Source organism: Protobothrops mucrosquamatus, unplaced genomic scaffold (assembly GCF_001527695.2).
Source record: "Protobothrops mucrosquamatus isolate PMUCROS unplaced genomic scaffold, P.Mucros_1.0 scaffold51, whole genome shotgun sequence".
Taxonomy (NCBI): Eukaryota; Metazoa; Chordata; class Lepidosauria; order Squamata; family Viperidae; genus Protobothrops; species Protobothrops mucrosquamatus.
Genome location: NW_015386432.1, coordinates 589,589 through 606,874, shown reverse-complemented (window position 1 = coordinate 606,874; position 17,286 = coordinate 589,589). Strand labels below are relative to the sequence as shown.

The 17,286-nt window shown below is 39.1% G+C and overlaps 1 protein-coding gene across 1 annotated transcript in view; it reads right to left on the bottom strand.

The window, feature by feature from the left end:
- The window catches only part of CARS2 (cysteinyl-tRNA synthetase 2, mitochondrial), a 32,675-nt gene extending 20,775 nt beyond the window's left edge, over nucleotides 1-11,900 (bottom strand). Inside the window, exons 1-6 of the mRNA XM_015811821.1 lie at nucleotides 11,506-11,900; nucleotides 9,559-9,609; nucleotides 6,837-6,954; nucleotides 3,520-3,591; nucleotides 2,510-2,615; nucleotides 1,628-1,711 (exon numbers count right to left, since the gene is read on the bottom strand). Of these exons, the coding sequence (XP_015667307.1) occupies nucleotides 1,628-1,711; nucleotides 2,510-2,615; nucleotides 3,520-3,591; nucleotides 6,837-6,954; nucleotides 9,559-9,609; nucleotides 11,506-11,816 (742 nt within the window). The 5' untranslated portion in view covers nucleotides 11,817-11,900. The remainder of the gene's footprint in view (nucleotides 1-1,627; nucleotides 1,712-2,509; nucleotides 2,616-3,519; nucleotides 3,592-6,836; nucleotides 6,955-9,558; nucleotides 9,610-11,505) is intronic.
- Between the last annotated feature and the right edge of the window lie 5,386 nt (nucleotides 11,901-17,286).

The window sequence follows — 17,286 nt, the reverse complement described above, 5'->3', positions numbered from 1 at the left end:
AACCAACCAATGTCTTAACAATTTAAAGGGATATACAATTACCAAACTCAAGAGAGTGACCTGGATAATTTTCCTATATTGGATTTGCAAAAAAAAGAGGCTTGTTAAAAGCTTTGAACAGAGAAGGGACAAAGCTTTGCGAGAAGGGACAAAGAAAAAATGAAAATAAATCTTTAGGACACTATATGAAAGGGCTATAGATCAAGATTTTTAAAAGTAACCCTTAATACACTTTGATGAGGTTTTAAGGATTTGTTTATAGTTAAGAGATGGGAGTGGGAAGAAGCAATCAGTTGTTGTATTTTAAGAGAACGTGATAAATTACTAAAATTATTTCTACGGGTATTCCTCAACTTACAATAGTTCATTTAGTGACCATTCAAAGTTACAATGGCATTGAAAAAAGTGACTTACAAAGGCTTTTCAGTTATGACATTTGAAGCATCCCTATGATCATGTGATCAAAATTTAGATGCTTGGTTCATATTTATGACCACTGCAGCATCCCGGGGTCATGTGATCACCTTTTGTGACCTTCTGACAAGCAAAGTCAATAGGGAAATCAGATTCACTTAACAACCAGGTTAACAACTTATCAACTGCAGTGATTCACTTAACAAGTGTGGCAAGAAAGGTCGCAAAATGGGGGGAAATTCATGTTAACAAATGTCTCCACAGAAATTTTGGGCTCAATTGTAGTCATAAGTCGAGGACTACCTGTACTTGTGATAAAAGGAGAAATCATGCCTTTTATATTTTTCTTTTCCGTTATATTTATTTTCTTTTCCTATTTTTTTCTTGTCTTTTTTCTGCACCTTCTATTGTTTCTTTTTATTCTTTTATTTTTTTTTAGTTTATATTAGTTTTTTATCATTGTAGTTGTAATTTTTAATAAAATTACTGTTTTAAAAAAGGAAAGTATCATACATCAGTAAAGACTGCCTGAGAATCTGCCTATCCCATGCATGCTTCCAAGAAAAAGGTGCTTGGGCTCTGGTCTCTCAGAGAAATCAAGAGAACATTGACCAAAAAAACACCTTTCTCTATGATGGGCTCAATACGGAGGAATACTTTGCCTCCAGAAGGTTGACTACTACCTTTTTTAGGTCTTGTATAGCTGGCAAGACAAATTTGAACAGTTCTGGGGAAGGTAACTTGATGTGGATTGTCTAATTCCGGATATTTTAATATAATAATATATATATAATAATGAAGCTGGACCGTAATTTTTATCTTGTTTCCAATTTGGTTCTACTCATTTTATTTATACAATTTATTATCAAACTTCTTATGGAATCCAAAGAGTTCACAGAAATATAAATTAATTTCATTACACAATGTGAAACATAGTCTGCCCTCAGCCATGCATTTGCCAAGATAACTATAAAGTTAACTTGTTATGGAAATAGTTCTACAACTGTTCAAGGCTATAGTTCTAGGAAAGAGTGCAGGAAATACTTCCGATTTTTATAGTATTGCTATATTGCTGTTACTGCTTTATACTGGGCTGGTTAATGTTAAGAATATTTTATGGCATATGCAAACTCTCGAGAATCTTAGTGAAGAAATATGTGTAGTAAGTAAATAAATAAACTTGTACAAAGGTCAGTAACCTTCAATAACATACCAAATTCCTCCTGGGCCTCAGGATAAATATTTGTTAGTTTTCCGTATCTGTCTCCCCTAGAACGGACATCAAAATAAACATTACCTGTCGGAAATAAACAATTTGATCTTATTATAAAGATGGGAAATATGTAGTATTGTACTCGAGGGAATCATCAATCAATGCCTCTACTTTTATGCAACGATTCAGGCTAGCCCATATTATACACAAGATGCAAAGGAATGGTCCTGGGTATGCTGTTCCCTAGAGATGATGCCAGGTAGCCTATGCTGCTCACATTTCAGTACCAAAGCAGGAGAAATTTCATAGCAGGCCCAAGAAACAAAAATACATTAATGAACAAAACACACTGAGACAAAGATCGTGCCAAGGATGCAGATTTCTCAGTCTCCATAATCAGTGAAGGTGAGCATATTCTACAAGCAAAAATTGGAATCAGTTACTGTTTGTTCAATGATCATTCTGGTGTTAGGTCAATTTATTTCTTAAAAATGGTTTACCTATGTTTCTACACCCAATTATTTCCAAAGTCCCTTGCCAGTAATATAATAAGCTCGTAGCCAAAAGAAAGAAGGAAAGAGGAAAAAATGTACAATGTGATAGAGAAGCCAGTGGAAAGGCTGCAGGAGTCTTGTGGATAAGCCCTAACTCAGCAATGTAGCCTGTTAACCTACACTGCCTCTTTTGATAAGGCCTTTCAACAAGCCATGCGTCACAATCTCATCAATAAAAAAGGCAGCATTAATGCACAAATGTAACAGTGTTACTAATACTCATCTTATCTATACAGGTGGGTCAAGAATGGCCCAGCCAATTCCAAAGCAATGTACTAACTGAACTGCAAATACATCACAGAATTACCGTAACATTGGGAAGTCTTACCTTGTGAAGTTGCATAACCATATCCATTAGTAACAAGTTGCTGTATAAAAGAAATTATCTGAGGAACATTTTCAGTTACTCTCATATAAATTGTGGGAGGAAGGACCTATGTAAAAACAGAGAATTATATATTAAGGAGATGATTAACTGCTGATTAAAGTGATACAAAAGCAAAGGAATGTCTCTCCAAAGGAGTACATCAATTAGGTAGGAACTGAGTATCTTAAAAGGTTAAATTATGGCAACTGGACCAAAGTTTATTAAAACTGAGACATTTCATTACTCATCCAAGTCAAAATGAAAATTTGGGTAGGCAGATAGTCATTGGAAAGAACCAACTCTTGCCCTACAGACTCAGTTTTAATAAACTTTGGTCCATTTGCCATGATTTAACCTTTTAAGATACAATCTCAGGTTCATGACTCTGAGCATCTAACAATAATTAAAACCGCATAAAAACATAAAAATGAAGACACAACAATACACATGTAATCTGTAACTGGGGAAAAAAATCAAACCCAACAATAACAAATCAATCTAAATGTTGCAAAGGCTCAATCACACCTCCAGATTCCCAGGCCTAGGATGGTCTGAGCAGAGTCTGGACTAGATCTTCTCTTCCAACCCTATGGTTTAATAATTTCCATCTCATTTTCCCTCCACTGTTTTATTATTGTCTTTCTTTTTAACTCTACCTACTTCTCTTGCTTGTCCTCCACTTCTTCTTGTCCCACATCCACGTTTCTTCCACTTAGTTTGTTTTTTTCTTTTTTTTTGGGTAAGATCCTCAGAACCAAATCTAAACCACAGCCTATCTACTGCTGCATCCAGAATTTTTTCCTTAAAAGTTTTAAAGTGTTGTTACAAAGCTAAACAAAGAGGGTGCAACAACTACTATTACAACTAGGGCACCCCTTGAGCCAAAGGGAGTTCTCCACCATTGTCCTAGCAGCTCTGCAACAAAACAAGTTTTACATTCAACATTAAGCATATCAATTAAATGTTTGTACCTTTAAGGCAGCCATATCTTGTTTAAAGTCCTCCTCATAGCAACGAGCAAGGGTTTCTGGGGAGATTTCCATCTATAAGAAAACAGCAAGTGATTAAGTCATGTATCAAATGTAAGAGCTAACAGAGGTTATGAAATCAAGATATAACCAAGAGGTCTCACCAACTGTTCTTCTAATGAATTAACATGTTAAAAGGTTTAAGAAACACTGGCCCAAAGGATCTCCAAGATCCATTCCAACAGGATTTTTATGATTTAATAATTACTAATTTTATACATCTATCTATATAATATTAATACTCTGATTCCTGTAACCTTTTATTGGGTGATATGGTGCATCAAAGGGCAAAACTTTTTCAACCAAAATAGCTCAAATGGACTAACTTACAGAAAGCATCCAAAATCCGGGACCCATGACTCCCACGGAATTGAAATTTGATAAATTTTATAAAACATTTTATGACATAAAAATAACCATAAAGTACTTTATGACATAATCCAAAATGTCATAAACATAAAATTCCCTATGTCTGACTATGCTGTACATTTCAACGTGGGCTACTTTCAAAGGCAGAACTTTGCCATTATATTAGAAACTCTGCCATTGTTGAAGGCACCCAATAAAGAAATATCTCTGAAACAATGACCCAACAAGTCACGGGTTGTCCAGTAATACATAAATAATTTTGAAATATATACAAGTAGATTTTGATTTATGACCATTTATTCAGCAAATAATATTAATAATAATAATAATAATAATAATAATAATAATAATAATAATAATAATAATAAAAACAAGTTGGAAGGGACCTTGGAGGTCATCGAGTCCAACCCCCTGCTCAGGCAGGAAACCCTATACCATTTTGGACAAATGGCTGTCCAGTCTCTTCTTAAAAACTTCCAGTGTTGGAGCACCCATAGCTTCTGGAGGCAAGTTGTTCCACTGGTTAATTGTTCTGTCAGGAAGTTTCTCCCTAGTTCTAGGTTGCTTCTCTCCTTGATCAGTTTCCATCCGTTGCTTCTTGTCCTGCCTTCAGGCGCCTTGGAAAATAGCTTGACTCCCTCTTCTCTGTGGCAGCCCCTGAGATATTGGAACACTGCTATCATGTCCCCCCTCGTCCTTCTCTTCATTTTTGATCTGTATGGGTTAAGGTCGTTGGCAAGGAATATACAAAATCGGAGGTCAGGGGATTAGTAGAAACAACGAGAAGAGACATGAGAAAGATCTCAGAGTTGTAGAAAAAATGTAGCACCACTGGTTTTGACCTAGCAGTATTCCAAGTGTGGCCTTACCAAGGCATTGTAAAGTGGTATTAATACTTCACATGATCGTGATTCTATCCCTCTGTTAATGCAGCCCAGCACTGTGTTGGCTTTTTTGACAGCTGCAGCACACTGCTGGCTCATATTTAAGTGATTGTCCACTAGAACTCCAAGATCCCTCTCACAGTTGCTACTATTGAGCAAGGTACCCCCTATACTATACCTGTACATTTGGTTTTTCTTGCCTAAATGTAGAACCTTACTTTTTTCACCATTGAATTTCATTTTGTTAGATAGCGCCCAGTGTTCAAGTCTGTCCAGGTCCTCCTGTATCTTAAGCCTGTCTTCTGGAGTGTTGGCTATTCCTGCCAGCTTGGTGTCGTCCGCAAATTTGATGAATTCCCCATCTATCCCCTCGTCCAAATCATTGATGAAGATGTTGAAGAGCACTGGGCCTAGAACAGAGCCTGGGGCACCCCACTACACACTTTCCTCCATGTAGATGCAGTTCCATTGAGCACCAGACGCTGAGTACAGCTGGTCAGCCAGCTACGAATCCATCTGGTGGTGATGCTGTCTAACCCACATTTTTCTATCTTATCGAGTAGTAAGTTGTGATCTACTTTATCAAATGCCTTACTGAAGTCCAAGTAGATTATATCCACAGCATTCCTCTGATCCACTAATTTTGTCACTTGGTCAAAGAATGCAATAAGGTTTGTCTGGCATGATCTGTTTTTGACAAACCCATGTTGGCTTTTAGTAGTGATTTTGTTTGCCTCTAGGTTGTTCGCTGATTCGTTGTTTGATTATTTTTTCCAGAATCTTCCCAGGTATTGAGGTCAGGCTGATAGGTCTGTAATTTTCTGGATCCATTTTTTTTCCTTTTTTGAAGATGGGAACTACATCAGCTCTTTTCCAGTCCTCTGGTAATTCCCCAGTGCTCCAAGATCTTTGAAAAATATAGTTCAGTGGTTCTGAGATCACATCTGCCAGTTCCTTGAGAACCTTGGGGTGTAATCCATCTGGTCCTGGTGATTTGAACTCGTCTAGGCTGGACAGGCACTGGTCCTTGGAGTTCTGCTCATCACAGGATCCCCTGGTCATGTAATCATTATTTCTGGCATTCCCTACTAGCTTCCTATGAGGAAAGTCAAGAACTTGTGATGACTGAGATCCTAGCTTAATGACCTGCAAAGTCCTCATTTAACAATAGCAACTAGGATTGAAAGAATTATCGTTGCTATGTAATGCAGTAATTTCACATCATGCTTTACAATTGCATCACTTAGCAACAGAGTTCCTGGTCCCAATTATTATTGTAACCAAACATAATTAAAGTAATAATATGAAGTGATTAAAAATGTGCTGATCTAAAAATCAGACAGAAAAAATATTCCCCTGACATTAAGCTTTGACCTCCTCATTCTGCAATTGTTGTAGGGGCTGCACATTTACTTGAAAGGATTCTCCAAATCATTTGATGGAGCAACCATAGCAATGGAAGCTATGAGAAGGTCATTTCAAATAAGGATTTTGACTTCAAGCAAGCCTGATTGCTCACCATGATCATTATGAAGGCTTTCCACTGCTTATATAATTCTGGTGGACTGGGCTTTCTTTCTAAAGTATTCCTAAAGCAATGGAACCTTTGTCAGAGAGCTTTCCCCTGATTTGACTTGTTATTGCCATATTTGATTCTCTTACTACTTTTGTACTATAGTGTCCTTGTGTTTGTTTCTATTTGGGGTTTGTTTTATGTTGTGTTTTTGAGTAGTTTTTTGATTGCAACAGCCTACCAATATGTTCAATAAATAAACAAATAAATTTCGAGGGTTTTAACTATTTTCAGCTTATTTAAAATCAATTCAAACAGATCAATTGTATTTTACTATCTATCTTGGATATGATGCAAATAGCACAATACAAGAAGAGCACAGAACAGATTTTATATACCAAGCAATAAAACATATATAAAGTACCGTAATACATGATATAAAATAGATATACATTCTAAAAACATGTATAAAGTAGGCTGATTTATATACTTACCTCATGTGCTCTTTTAATTATTTTATCATCTATATCTGTAATCCCCATCACCATCACTACTTCCTTTCCAAATATCTTTGTTATTACTCTTCGAATTATGTCAAATTTTACATAGGAACTGAAATACAGGGAGAAAAATCATGAATGTGTTAGGGCAGTGACAAGTTTTATAAATTCTGATCATCATTTTTAGCTCTGACTATATCCAAAATATATTAGAACAACAGAATCTTATGGTACATTAGAAGATTTACTACGACATAAAATGTAATTTTTGTGCAATAGGAAAGCTTCAGGATTCTGAGATCTATCCTGCTTTTTTAATTAGGCATCAAATATGCGGCAAACACATATGTCTCGGATGGATGCTTAAAATCACCTACAGTTGAAATTAAATAATTCTAAAGCCAGAACTGAGCAAAATTTATAGCTACTTGACACAAAAATATTATCCCATGTTGTCTTAATTTCAGCAGAATGAAGATTTCACTCGGTGGGTAAGGAAGGGAGAAGACATTTTACTATTGCTGCAGTTAACAATTGGGAATCAGGTCAATCAACAGTTAAACCTTCAGATATTTATAAAATGCCACAGGAAGTTTTTTTTTTTACTCCTCCAGAACTTTACCTGATGTTTGAACTGGGCTACAAAATACAAGAGACAGGTGGCATTTCTATACCAGCTTCAACTATTTTTAACTATAGCTATTGTTGAATAGAATATTGCAACCATGGCTTAGTTTTTCTATTTTTTTTTTCTTTTCAAAGCAATCTTACACCTATACGTTCTGAAATAAGCTCGACTACTAACATACAGTAACGAGGATGATAAACTTTCTTTAATATGCACTGTTAGACAAGTGTCTTGTTTTGATTAAGCCCTAAATAAACAGGCCTAAGTTGCTGATAAATAAGTTGTTTAGCAATTTTATCGTCTTCCTTGATGTTGCATTTCTATTGAAACAAGGTAATAACTTCTACTTAGAAAATACAGATAGTCCTCATTTAGTGAAAATTCGAACTAGCAAGTTGGTCATTAAGTAAGGTGAAAATGCAACTGTGTTTATGATCTTATTTCAGCTTTCCTTTGTTTTACAGATGAGCAAAGGTAATAAATGTGAAGATTTATTTATTAGATTAATATTATGGCTCACACACAGTGACTAGGATTAACATAAAGTTACTTTTTCATCGGCTTTATAATTGCAGTCACTAAATGTGTGTATTCAATGCTCATAACATAATTTTATATGCCTAATAAAATATATAACTAAAATCATTACATTCATATTACTACTAATCAGATAAGTTGGCATTATTTAGCTCCCTAAAATAAAATTATATATTTTATAGTATAACCTCCTGATACATACAGTCATTATTAAATCTGAAGTCAGCCAATTGTGGTATTTTCAAGGAATCCTGGCTTAATCTGATTGCTAATAGGTTTAATGTGGCATATCATCTTATGCTCCAAATCACACTTTCCCCTCTAAATCTGGGTCCCTACACAGTCCTCTTAGATATTTCAGTGAGTTTACTTTGGTGATCTGGAAATGTCGTATGATAATAAATAGGCCAAAAATGTATCATACTGCAAGGAGGTGAATTTCAGGTTGTATCCAAAGTTGCACTTTGCAGTTAGATATCAAAAATGTTCAAAACAGATTTACTCTACTTCTGAAAGGAGAAAAGTGTAGAAGCTAACCTGACCTCAGTGGGATAAGTTGTTCCAAAATGAGGAGCTGCAACTCTCTGGGTACCAGAGAGGAAGGGCACCTATAACATCATTTCCTAGCTGGACAATATAAATAGGACTAGCAGATTCTACTTAAGGAAGACATTCAAAAAACTATTCTGTATTTGACTATGTCCTTGCTTTAACCACTTCACCCATTGCTGAAAAATAGGAATACTACAAGTAATAAAATGTTTCACCTAATCCAGGGGTAGGCAACCTTGGCTCTTTTATGACTCGTGGACTTCAACTCCCAGAATCCCTGAGCCAGCATGGCTGGCTCAGGAATTCTGGGAGTTGAAGTCCACGAGTCATAAAAGAGCCAAGGTTGCCTACCCCTGACCTAATCTTTCAATCGAGTAAAGCAACCACCACATAATATATATTGAAAAATTCTTTTCTCCAAGTCAGATGCAGAGGTGTCCATGGAGACAGAGGTGAGTGGGTGTTAGAAAAGACAAGATGCCATCACAACAAACATAAAAAGGGGCAGGGCTTTGATCATGTGTCATGAACACCATTCTGCAGACTTCCCTGGTCAGATAGATTGACCATCTGTCATGCTACATCTAATCTTCATCCATTTAATGTCTTTGGCAATTCTCTATGTAGTTTCTTGAGATTAGTGAACCTAATGAGACTTTCATTATGTATAAATACAATATCAGGGTTAACTCAGCTAACTCTTGCTTTTTGTTGAAAGAGCTAATCAATGCTAATTTATCTAATAAAATAGTCATTTATGGGGAGAACAAGGACAAGATAAAAATCTAATAAATAATAAACAAATGACAACATTGTCACACAAAGACTGCAATTTGAACAGATGTTATACAAGAAGGTTGTAATGGCATTTGCATGCACTACACAAATGTCAGCATTTTACTATGGAACACAATTTGCTATGGCTGCTGCTGCTAATTATAGTCTATATCTAGAGAAGTCTGTGAGGTACAAATGTAAACAAAAATGATTAAAACTCACCAAGCGTGTCCAAGATGTGCATGATCATATACAGTAGGCCCACAACTGTACCTGCAAATAAAATTAAAGTGACAAAAATCAGAGATACAAGGGGAAAAGTCACATCAGTGAACAGTTTTTAAAAGTTCAACATCAGCCACAATGACTAACCATGGGTGATGAAATTATCTAGTTCTGGTAACATACTAGGGAGACTTCACTAAGAAATATATTTTGAGAGTCATATCTTATTATCCACATTAAACCTGCTCAAAATTTACCATCTTAATTAGGTCCAAACTGAACAATGGCAAATTTCCAAAGAAAAGGGTATAAGGCAGAACAAATGACTAAATCACATCTAGATTGGGAGCTTGCTTTTTAAGCCCAGGAGGTCCACAAATCATCATCTTTGATATGCAAACAATAAGGAACTTCCAGAAAGCCTCAAAAGAGTTTGGATTTTATTTTTACCCATTTCTTTGCCTAAAGCAGCCTTGCATAACATTAAGTCTTCCAACTAATTCATAATCAAGATAGGTAAAAAGAATAATTATGCATGCTGCACATCACTACAACACCAATTAGATAGCACTACCTAGTCAATCTTGGATGACAAAGTAGAAGATGAGTAACAGGTCCCTAGATAAAGGCAATGACAAACATGTTTCTCTGCAAGTAAATTATCTTAACATGTCTGTAAAGTGATCAGGAACTGAACCTTTACTTTTAGACCACATATCTGTCAGCACATGTTATTTAATGCTACCTTTACGTTTTCTGCTTTTCTGTTTCTGCTTTAAATATTTAATAACTGAGCAAAGCTCCAGAAGATTTCTAGATGGCAATAGATTTGGACATTCAAATTCTTTTCTGCCACCTAATTGCTGTCCCTAATTTCACTGGTCAGATATGGTACCCTATTCTAACAGAAGCTGGCATATGAATTTCTTCATCTGTAGCTACTCCTTGGCCTCTGCTAATATTACACCTGTCTTCTATCTGCTTGAGCATTATCTGACAGGGTTCTTTCTTATTTGGAAGGTAGATGCTGTATGCCTGTTTCATTGCAAGATCAAGTTCAGGAGGCCACTGAGGCCTTGGGACAGATGAGTTTCCAAATTCCACAAACCAAAACTTTGCCATTTTAGAGCCTAGGCTACAATCCCCAATAAGAGCCCCATTCTATTCAACTAACTTATTTTTATTTTTTTTAGAAAAGAGGGATAAAAATAAAGTGTTCTCACTGTTTTTTTAATTGACTTTATCCAGTGGTGGCGAACCTATGGCACGGGTGCCAGAGGCGGCACTCGGAGCTCTCTCTGTGGGCAGACATGCCGTTGCCCCAGCCTTGCCTCCCCCCACGACCCCCTCTTCAGCAGCCCCCCTGAAGGAGAGTTGCCCTCGAGCGTGGCCCACACGGAGCAGCGCAGCCAAGGACATGGCAGCCAGGCAGCGTAGACAAGACTCTGCCCTCACACCCCCATCATGCAGTTGATGCTGCAGGGCGCGGGCAGAGGGTGTGGCCGCCATAGCGCTGCTGGGCTGCCTGGGTGATCTGCAGTGGGACCTGGAAGCGGTGAGTGGTCCTGTGGGCAGGCGGGGCAGGGGATGGGGGGGCAGAGCAGGGGCAGGGGGGATGGAGCAGGGGCGGGGCCAGTTTTTGGTCTCTAAAAGGTTCACCATCACTGGACTAATCCAATTCTGTACTACTGTACCGCTTTTCCTTCCCATTGAGAAAGGCCTATAATTTTACAAGCCCCATGTCAAGGAAAGCTTCGAAAGGAGTGGCTCCTCCCTCCGCCACCCAGCATTTACTACTGTACATCTCCATCAGCAACAAAATAGGTATATTTCATTGCTTCTGTAAGCGCAGCAATCCTGCCCAAGGTGTGTGTGGGGGGGGGATCTGAAAATTTATCAGTAGCCCAAGCCAGGATAGATTTGACAATTTTCTAATTATTCTACCAAGTCACCACGTTGGCATTTCTCAGGATAAGGGGCTCTTTGCTTCTGCTCAAGCTGTTATAGATCTGGATCCCGGTGTCTTCGCCGGTGGGCTTGATCCACTTCGTCCTGACTTCCAGGGTACCCCCAGTGCACCTTCTCCTGCGGGAGCCCTCACTCAGCGGATGGCGCTTCCTTGGAGCGGGAGGCGGAGCCCTGCTGGCCACCGAAGTTAACCTTCCGTAACGACGCACGTCCAGCCGTTGCAAAGGAGAAGCGGTGGCGTTCAGGCAGCTGCCGCCAGTCCGGGCTAGCAAAGGAGCGCAAAACATGCTTCCCTTGTGGCGAGGAGGCCGCCGCCGCGGCGTTTCAGCAGCGCCTTCTCTTCTACTGCTTGCGCCGAAGCCAATCCAGAGACACGCAGCACACACGACGGCGAGATCCCGGCGCGTTCCTCCTCCCCCCTCCTCCCAGCAAGAGGGAGGGGCTCTCTCGGCGCCGCAGCTCGCCAGCAGAAGGAAGCGACGCACAGCCCACTCCGGCGGTAGGAACAGTCGGCGCCGGTTGTTCGCCGCTGAGGAGAGCGGTAGCTACAGGCGGAGTCCAGCAGGAAAAGGAGGAGCTTTCGTGGTTCTTTTGCCTACGTTAATAGGGAGAGGCGGAGAAAGCGAGGAAGCGTTCAACAACAGCGAAACGATGTTTTTCACAGATTACAGGATTCTCTCTTCCAGACTTGCCGGTGACCTTGAAAGTTGCGTAGCGTCCCGTATTAACTCGCGAAAAGCCCCCCGCGGAGACTGAAAGTAAAGCTGGTGCACCTTTTCCAGGGAAGGCATCTGATTAAGTGCATGGGGCATACCTCTAAGTAAACCTGAATTGCAAGGGGAGGGGGCAACACCGCACGTCTATATGTGCAAGCGGTAAGTGGCTGTAGTGACCACGGACGTACCGTATTCGCCCTTTTAAAATCTTTCTGAAATATAATGCAAATCTCTACAGCTTTACTCGGAAATAAAACTCGCCGATAAATTCCCTGGGTGGAGTCTTGATAGGGGAAAACCCGGGTTCAATCCCTATTCAGTCTGGGCTTACTGGATGACTTTGGGCCAGTGTGGCTTTAAGTTCTACTCAGACTTTTACGAGGATGAAAGTGATTGTTGAATCCATGTCTGCCACTGTGAGCTTCTTGGAGAAACATGAGGAATATGAGAAAAAGGTTTTGAACAGCAGCTTAAGACTGGGTTTAAAACAAACCTCAGGAGCCCAGATGACATCACTGGTTTAAACAATGCCATGTCATGCATATTAGACTTTGTAGAATCTATATTTTCATTTGTTAAAAAAATATATTTGATTTCTGAGATGTTAGTTGCATGGTCTGAGAACTTTTTCTTAAGAAGCAGACATTATGTCTCTTACTGGTTTATAAGATGTTCGAAAAGCAAATGTGAAAGTGATATTTCATTAAATTTAATGGACATATTACATTTTTATCAAAAGAACGTTTCCCAAGCAATTGACATTGTTCCAGTAGACACTATACCAGTGGTAGGCAACCTTGGCTCTTTTATGACTCGTGGACTTCACCTCCCAGGATTCCTGAGCCAGCATGCTGGCTCAGGAATTCTGGGAGGTTGCCTACCCCTGCACTATACCATGACATTTATATTTATAGACATGCACACCCCACTTTGTGAAGCCTTGCTTGGTGTAATTCAGAATGAATCCCAATATACATGGTCATAAGTACCATTAAAGTCACTGAGTTATTAAAACATACACTGGAAGTGTGCTTTAATTTTATTTATATGCTCTCATTTTATTTTGACACAATTTATGCATCCATAGAAACGAAATAAAAATACTACTAAAAAGAAAAATATATATTTTATTGCAATCATTTATATCCCAGAATTCTCCAAAAACATGTAAGCAAATAATTAAAAATAATGAAAGCTACTAAAAAGCTTGAACATTCTGCCCCTTGAGCCTGGAGACAAATAATAGCTGTGGTTTGTAGTGAATCCTGCATCTGTAATCCTAGATCATATGTATAAATGTGTGCACCTATGCATCTACAAACTAAAATAAAGTACTGAACAGACATGACTCATACTAATATTGACTAAGTGTAGCTTATAAAATATGTTAAGACTATTAATGCAAAACATCTTATACATCTATTTCTGATTAAATAAATGGAGTTGAATGAAGATACCAGTTTGCATGTCTGCGTTTCTTCTTTGAAACTAAACTTGTCTAACTCTACAGATTGGCCAGAAAAAAGTTTCCCAAGTTGAAAGAAGTCTTATTCGATATAATAGTTATGGAGCTTTGTCTTGAAGCCACACAAATATTGGAGTTAATTGGTCCACACAAAAATAAGTTCCTATAAAACCCTAAGCACCATTTAAGGCTTTCAAGAAGATTCATGATTTTTCAGAAGTTTTTACACAAAGTATCTCCATGTGTAGGTACTTAGCTACTATTGCTATTTCTAGTAAACACAGATAGAATGTTCTATTTACAACAGAAACCACTGAAGACAAATGCTGTTTATTGTTTATAAAAACTTCTCCCTTTCTGCTAACATATGTACGATTGTGGCTTAAGCAGCATAGTGTAATTTTGTCTAATGAGAAATGAACTTTCTTCGAGGGCAAATCCATTCCTTCTCTTCTGAGACTCACTATGAAACAAAAGGAAGCTTCTGTTTTAAAAAGGAACTAGTTCTATCCCCTCTCCCTTTTTTCTAGTTATCTGTTAAAAAAAATCTGTGTGCTGTTTTCCCCCATCCACCAGTTTAGAAAGAATAAAATTCCTTGTGCTTATTCATTTTGTCTGCAGGTTTTGCACACCAATTGATCACAGCTGCTTTTTTTGGCATCTCAATTTTTTAAACTACCAAATGGACTAGGTTTATCAACCAAATGATTGACAATTGCTTCTGTGAATTTATGTAAAGGAAAGGTCCAATCATGTCCTACTCTAGGGGGTGATGCTCATCTCCATTTCTTAGCAGATGGAGCCAGTATTGTCAGAAGATGCTTCCATGGTCATGTGGCCTGCCTGACTATATGCCAGTGATGGCGAACCTTTTAGAGACTGAGTGCCCAAACTGCAACCCAAAACCCACTTATGCATCGTCGAGTGCCGGGTGGGTGTGGCCCATTGGGTGGGCGTGGCTGCAGTGGTAACGGCAGACTGGGTGAGACTAAAAAGTTCAATCAATCAATTCCAACTTTAAAAGATCTTTTTTTTTCCGCGAGAAGTTGAAATTGACTGATTGAACCTTTTTTTTTTTTGCACATGGCAGCGGAAGCCTAAAGCGAAAAGGTTTTATAAAATCCAGCTGAGGGCTTAGGACTGGGGCAACGGCGCGCGTGCCCACAGAGAGGGCTCTGAGTGCTGCCTCTGGCACCCATGCCATAGGTTCGCCACCACTGCTATATGCCAAAGGCACACAGAATGCTGTTATCTTCCCACCAAAGTGTTATCTATTTATCTACTTAGCTTGCATGCTTTCGAACTGCTAGGTACCCATACCGTAATCACCACAAGGATATCACATCAATCTGGGGTGCAGATTGTCTGCAGCAGGCAAAAAAAAAATCAGACATTTAGCATTTATTTATATCCTGCCTTTATTATTTTTACAAATAATTCAAGGCAGTGAACATATCCAACATACCTTCCTATTTTCCCCATAACAACCCTGTGAACTGAGCTGGGCTGAAGGAAAGTGATTAGCCCAAGGTCACTTGTGGTGGGTCCCTTGATATTTTTAAGAAATAGTATTTTTATTTCCTGTGGTGCTGGTTTTACAATCTCTATTCAAGAGAAGCAGCTGATGCACCTCTCTTTTACATAGACTGCTATTTTCTCTATTGACTGAAAGGTAGCTGTTCCAGGAAAGATCACCTGCACCAGACAGGATAATATTTTACACCTGCAGTGAGAATGTAAAACAAATATTTTGCCACTATCTACACCAGTGTTTCTCAACCTTGACAATTTTAAGGCATGTGGACTTCAACTCCCAGAATTCCACAGCCAGCAATGCTGGCTGTGGAATTATGGGAGTTGAAGTCCACATGCCTTAAAATTGTCAAGGTTGAGAAACACTGATCTACACTACAGTTTAGATCTGGAAATCAAGAGACTGTGAGTTCTAGTCTCGCCTTAGGCATGAAAGCCAGCTGGGTGACATTGAGCCAGTTGTTCTCCCTCAGCTCCAACCCACTTAACAGGGTTGTTGTAGAAGAGGAAGTATAATGTCAATTTGCCACCTTGAGATACGTATAAAGTAATCAAGTCAGCTTAAAATATAATCTGTTCAAATCCTCATTGTGCAATTTCTATTGGTATAACTATTCAAAATCTTACATTTTTAAATCTATATGTCAAAAAGTAAAAGTTTGCCACAACACACCTGTTTGCTTTTAAACCCAGAAAGTTAATTTATAAGATGTAATCAGTGAATATCATGGTTGTAAAAACAGCTCAATAGCCCTTCAAAATTCACTAGACAAATATGATCTGAAAATTTAAGAATGACTCTTCACTACCCTGCCAGTCACCAAGGCATCCCTTTTCTTCCACCTTGTCAGTTTTACACCCTCAACAATTTTCAGGCAGTTGTTCTTTATGCAGGCATCTGGCAATTACACCTGTTACTAAATAAATATATTTAAGTTGCCATTGCAGTTAACTATTGGCTTTAAGCTCAATTTCCTGATACTTCCTCCCTTTGTTCAATTTTTTTTCTTTCCATTAACCTAAATCTACTTTCTAAACAGCAGGACTACCTAGGGACAATTATCTGAACATGGATTCGAGCTTAGGGGGGTACTGCTGTTGGCTAAATTCAAATAAGTACCAAGCGATCCTTCCTCATCAGGGCAGAGGAAAGCAACCAGCTTGTTCCACTTAGATCCTCTTGTTTTCTGCAGCTGAATGTGCTTTGATTTTCAGATTAGGCAACCTTAAAAGTACGGGGGCTACCCCACCCCGGAGTCCAGTAGCCATTATCCGGGCGCATGCGGCACCACAAAAAAAAAAAGAGAAGAGGTTATAGGGAAATGTAGTCTATTTTTTGCATCTTTCGCCCTCCATTTTATTCACAAGTCATCAATTTGCGCATGCACCGATTTTTACTTGCCTCCTCTTTTCCGGCTCTGCAATCCGCAACCTGTGACTGGATTAGAAGGCAAAGGGGTGGGAAACAGCCTGACAGTTGATTGGGCAATCCTGTTGTCAGTGTTGGATTATAATGACAGAGGCAGTAGCTAACTTCAAGCAGGGAAGGAGACTGTCTCCTTTTAACTCGGGAAACTCCTGTAAACTGGAGAACCGAAACAATGCAGAGGGGAGGCAGAAGGGAGCCAACAGCTGCATCCCTTCCTCTCTGGCCACTAAATGCGGCTTGCTGCCGAGGCTGAGAAAGACCGTAGTCCTTTTGCCGCAAGTTCTCCAAGTTTATGCCCGAGGCGCGACAAATGCAAAAGCACCATCCTAACTCTTACCAGCTCTGCCCGTTCTCCGGTCGGGGGTGCTGAGCAATCCAAAGGCTCTGGCGGAGGAGTTCAAAAGCCAGCCGCTGAATGAAACGCCGCCCACCAACTTCAGACGTCTCTTTTTCGTTTTGCCTTTAGTCAACACAGCCCGAGTTCCCGCTCCAGCAGACGCAGCGCAGGGCCCTTTTTTTTAGGGAAAAAGAAAGAGTAAGCAGTATTGCGTTTGCGACCCCCCCCCCGAGACATGACTACGTCAGAAAGCTGTATTTGGCTGGGCATGCACAAA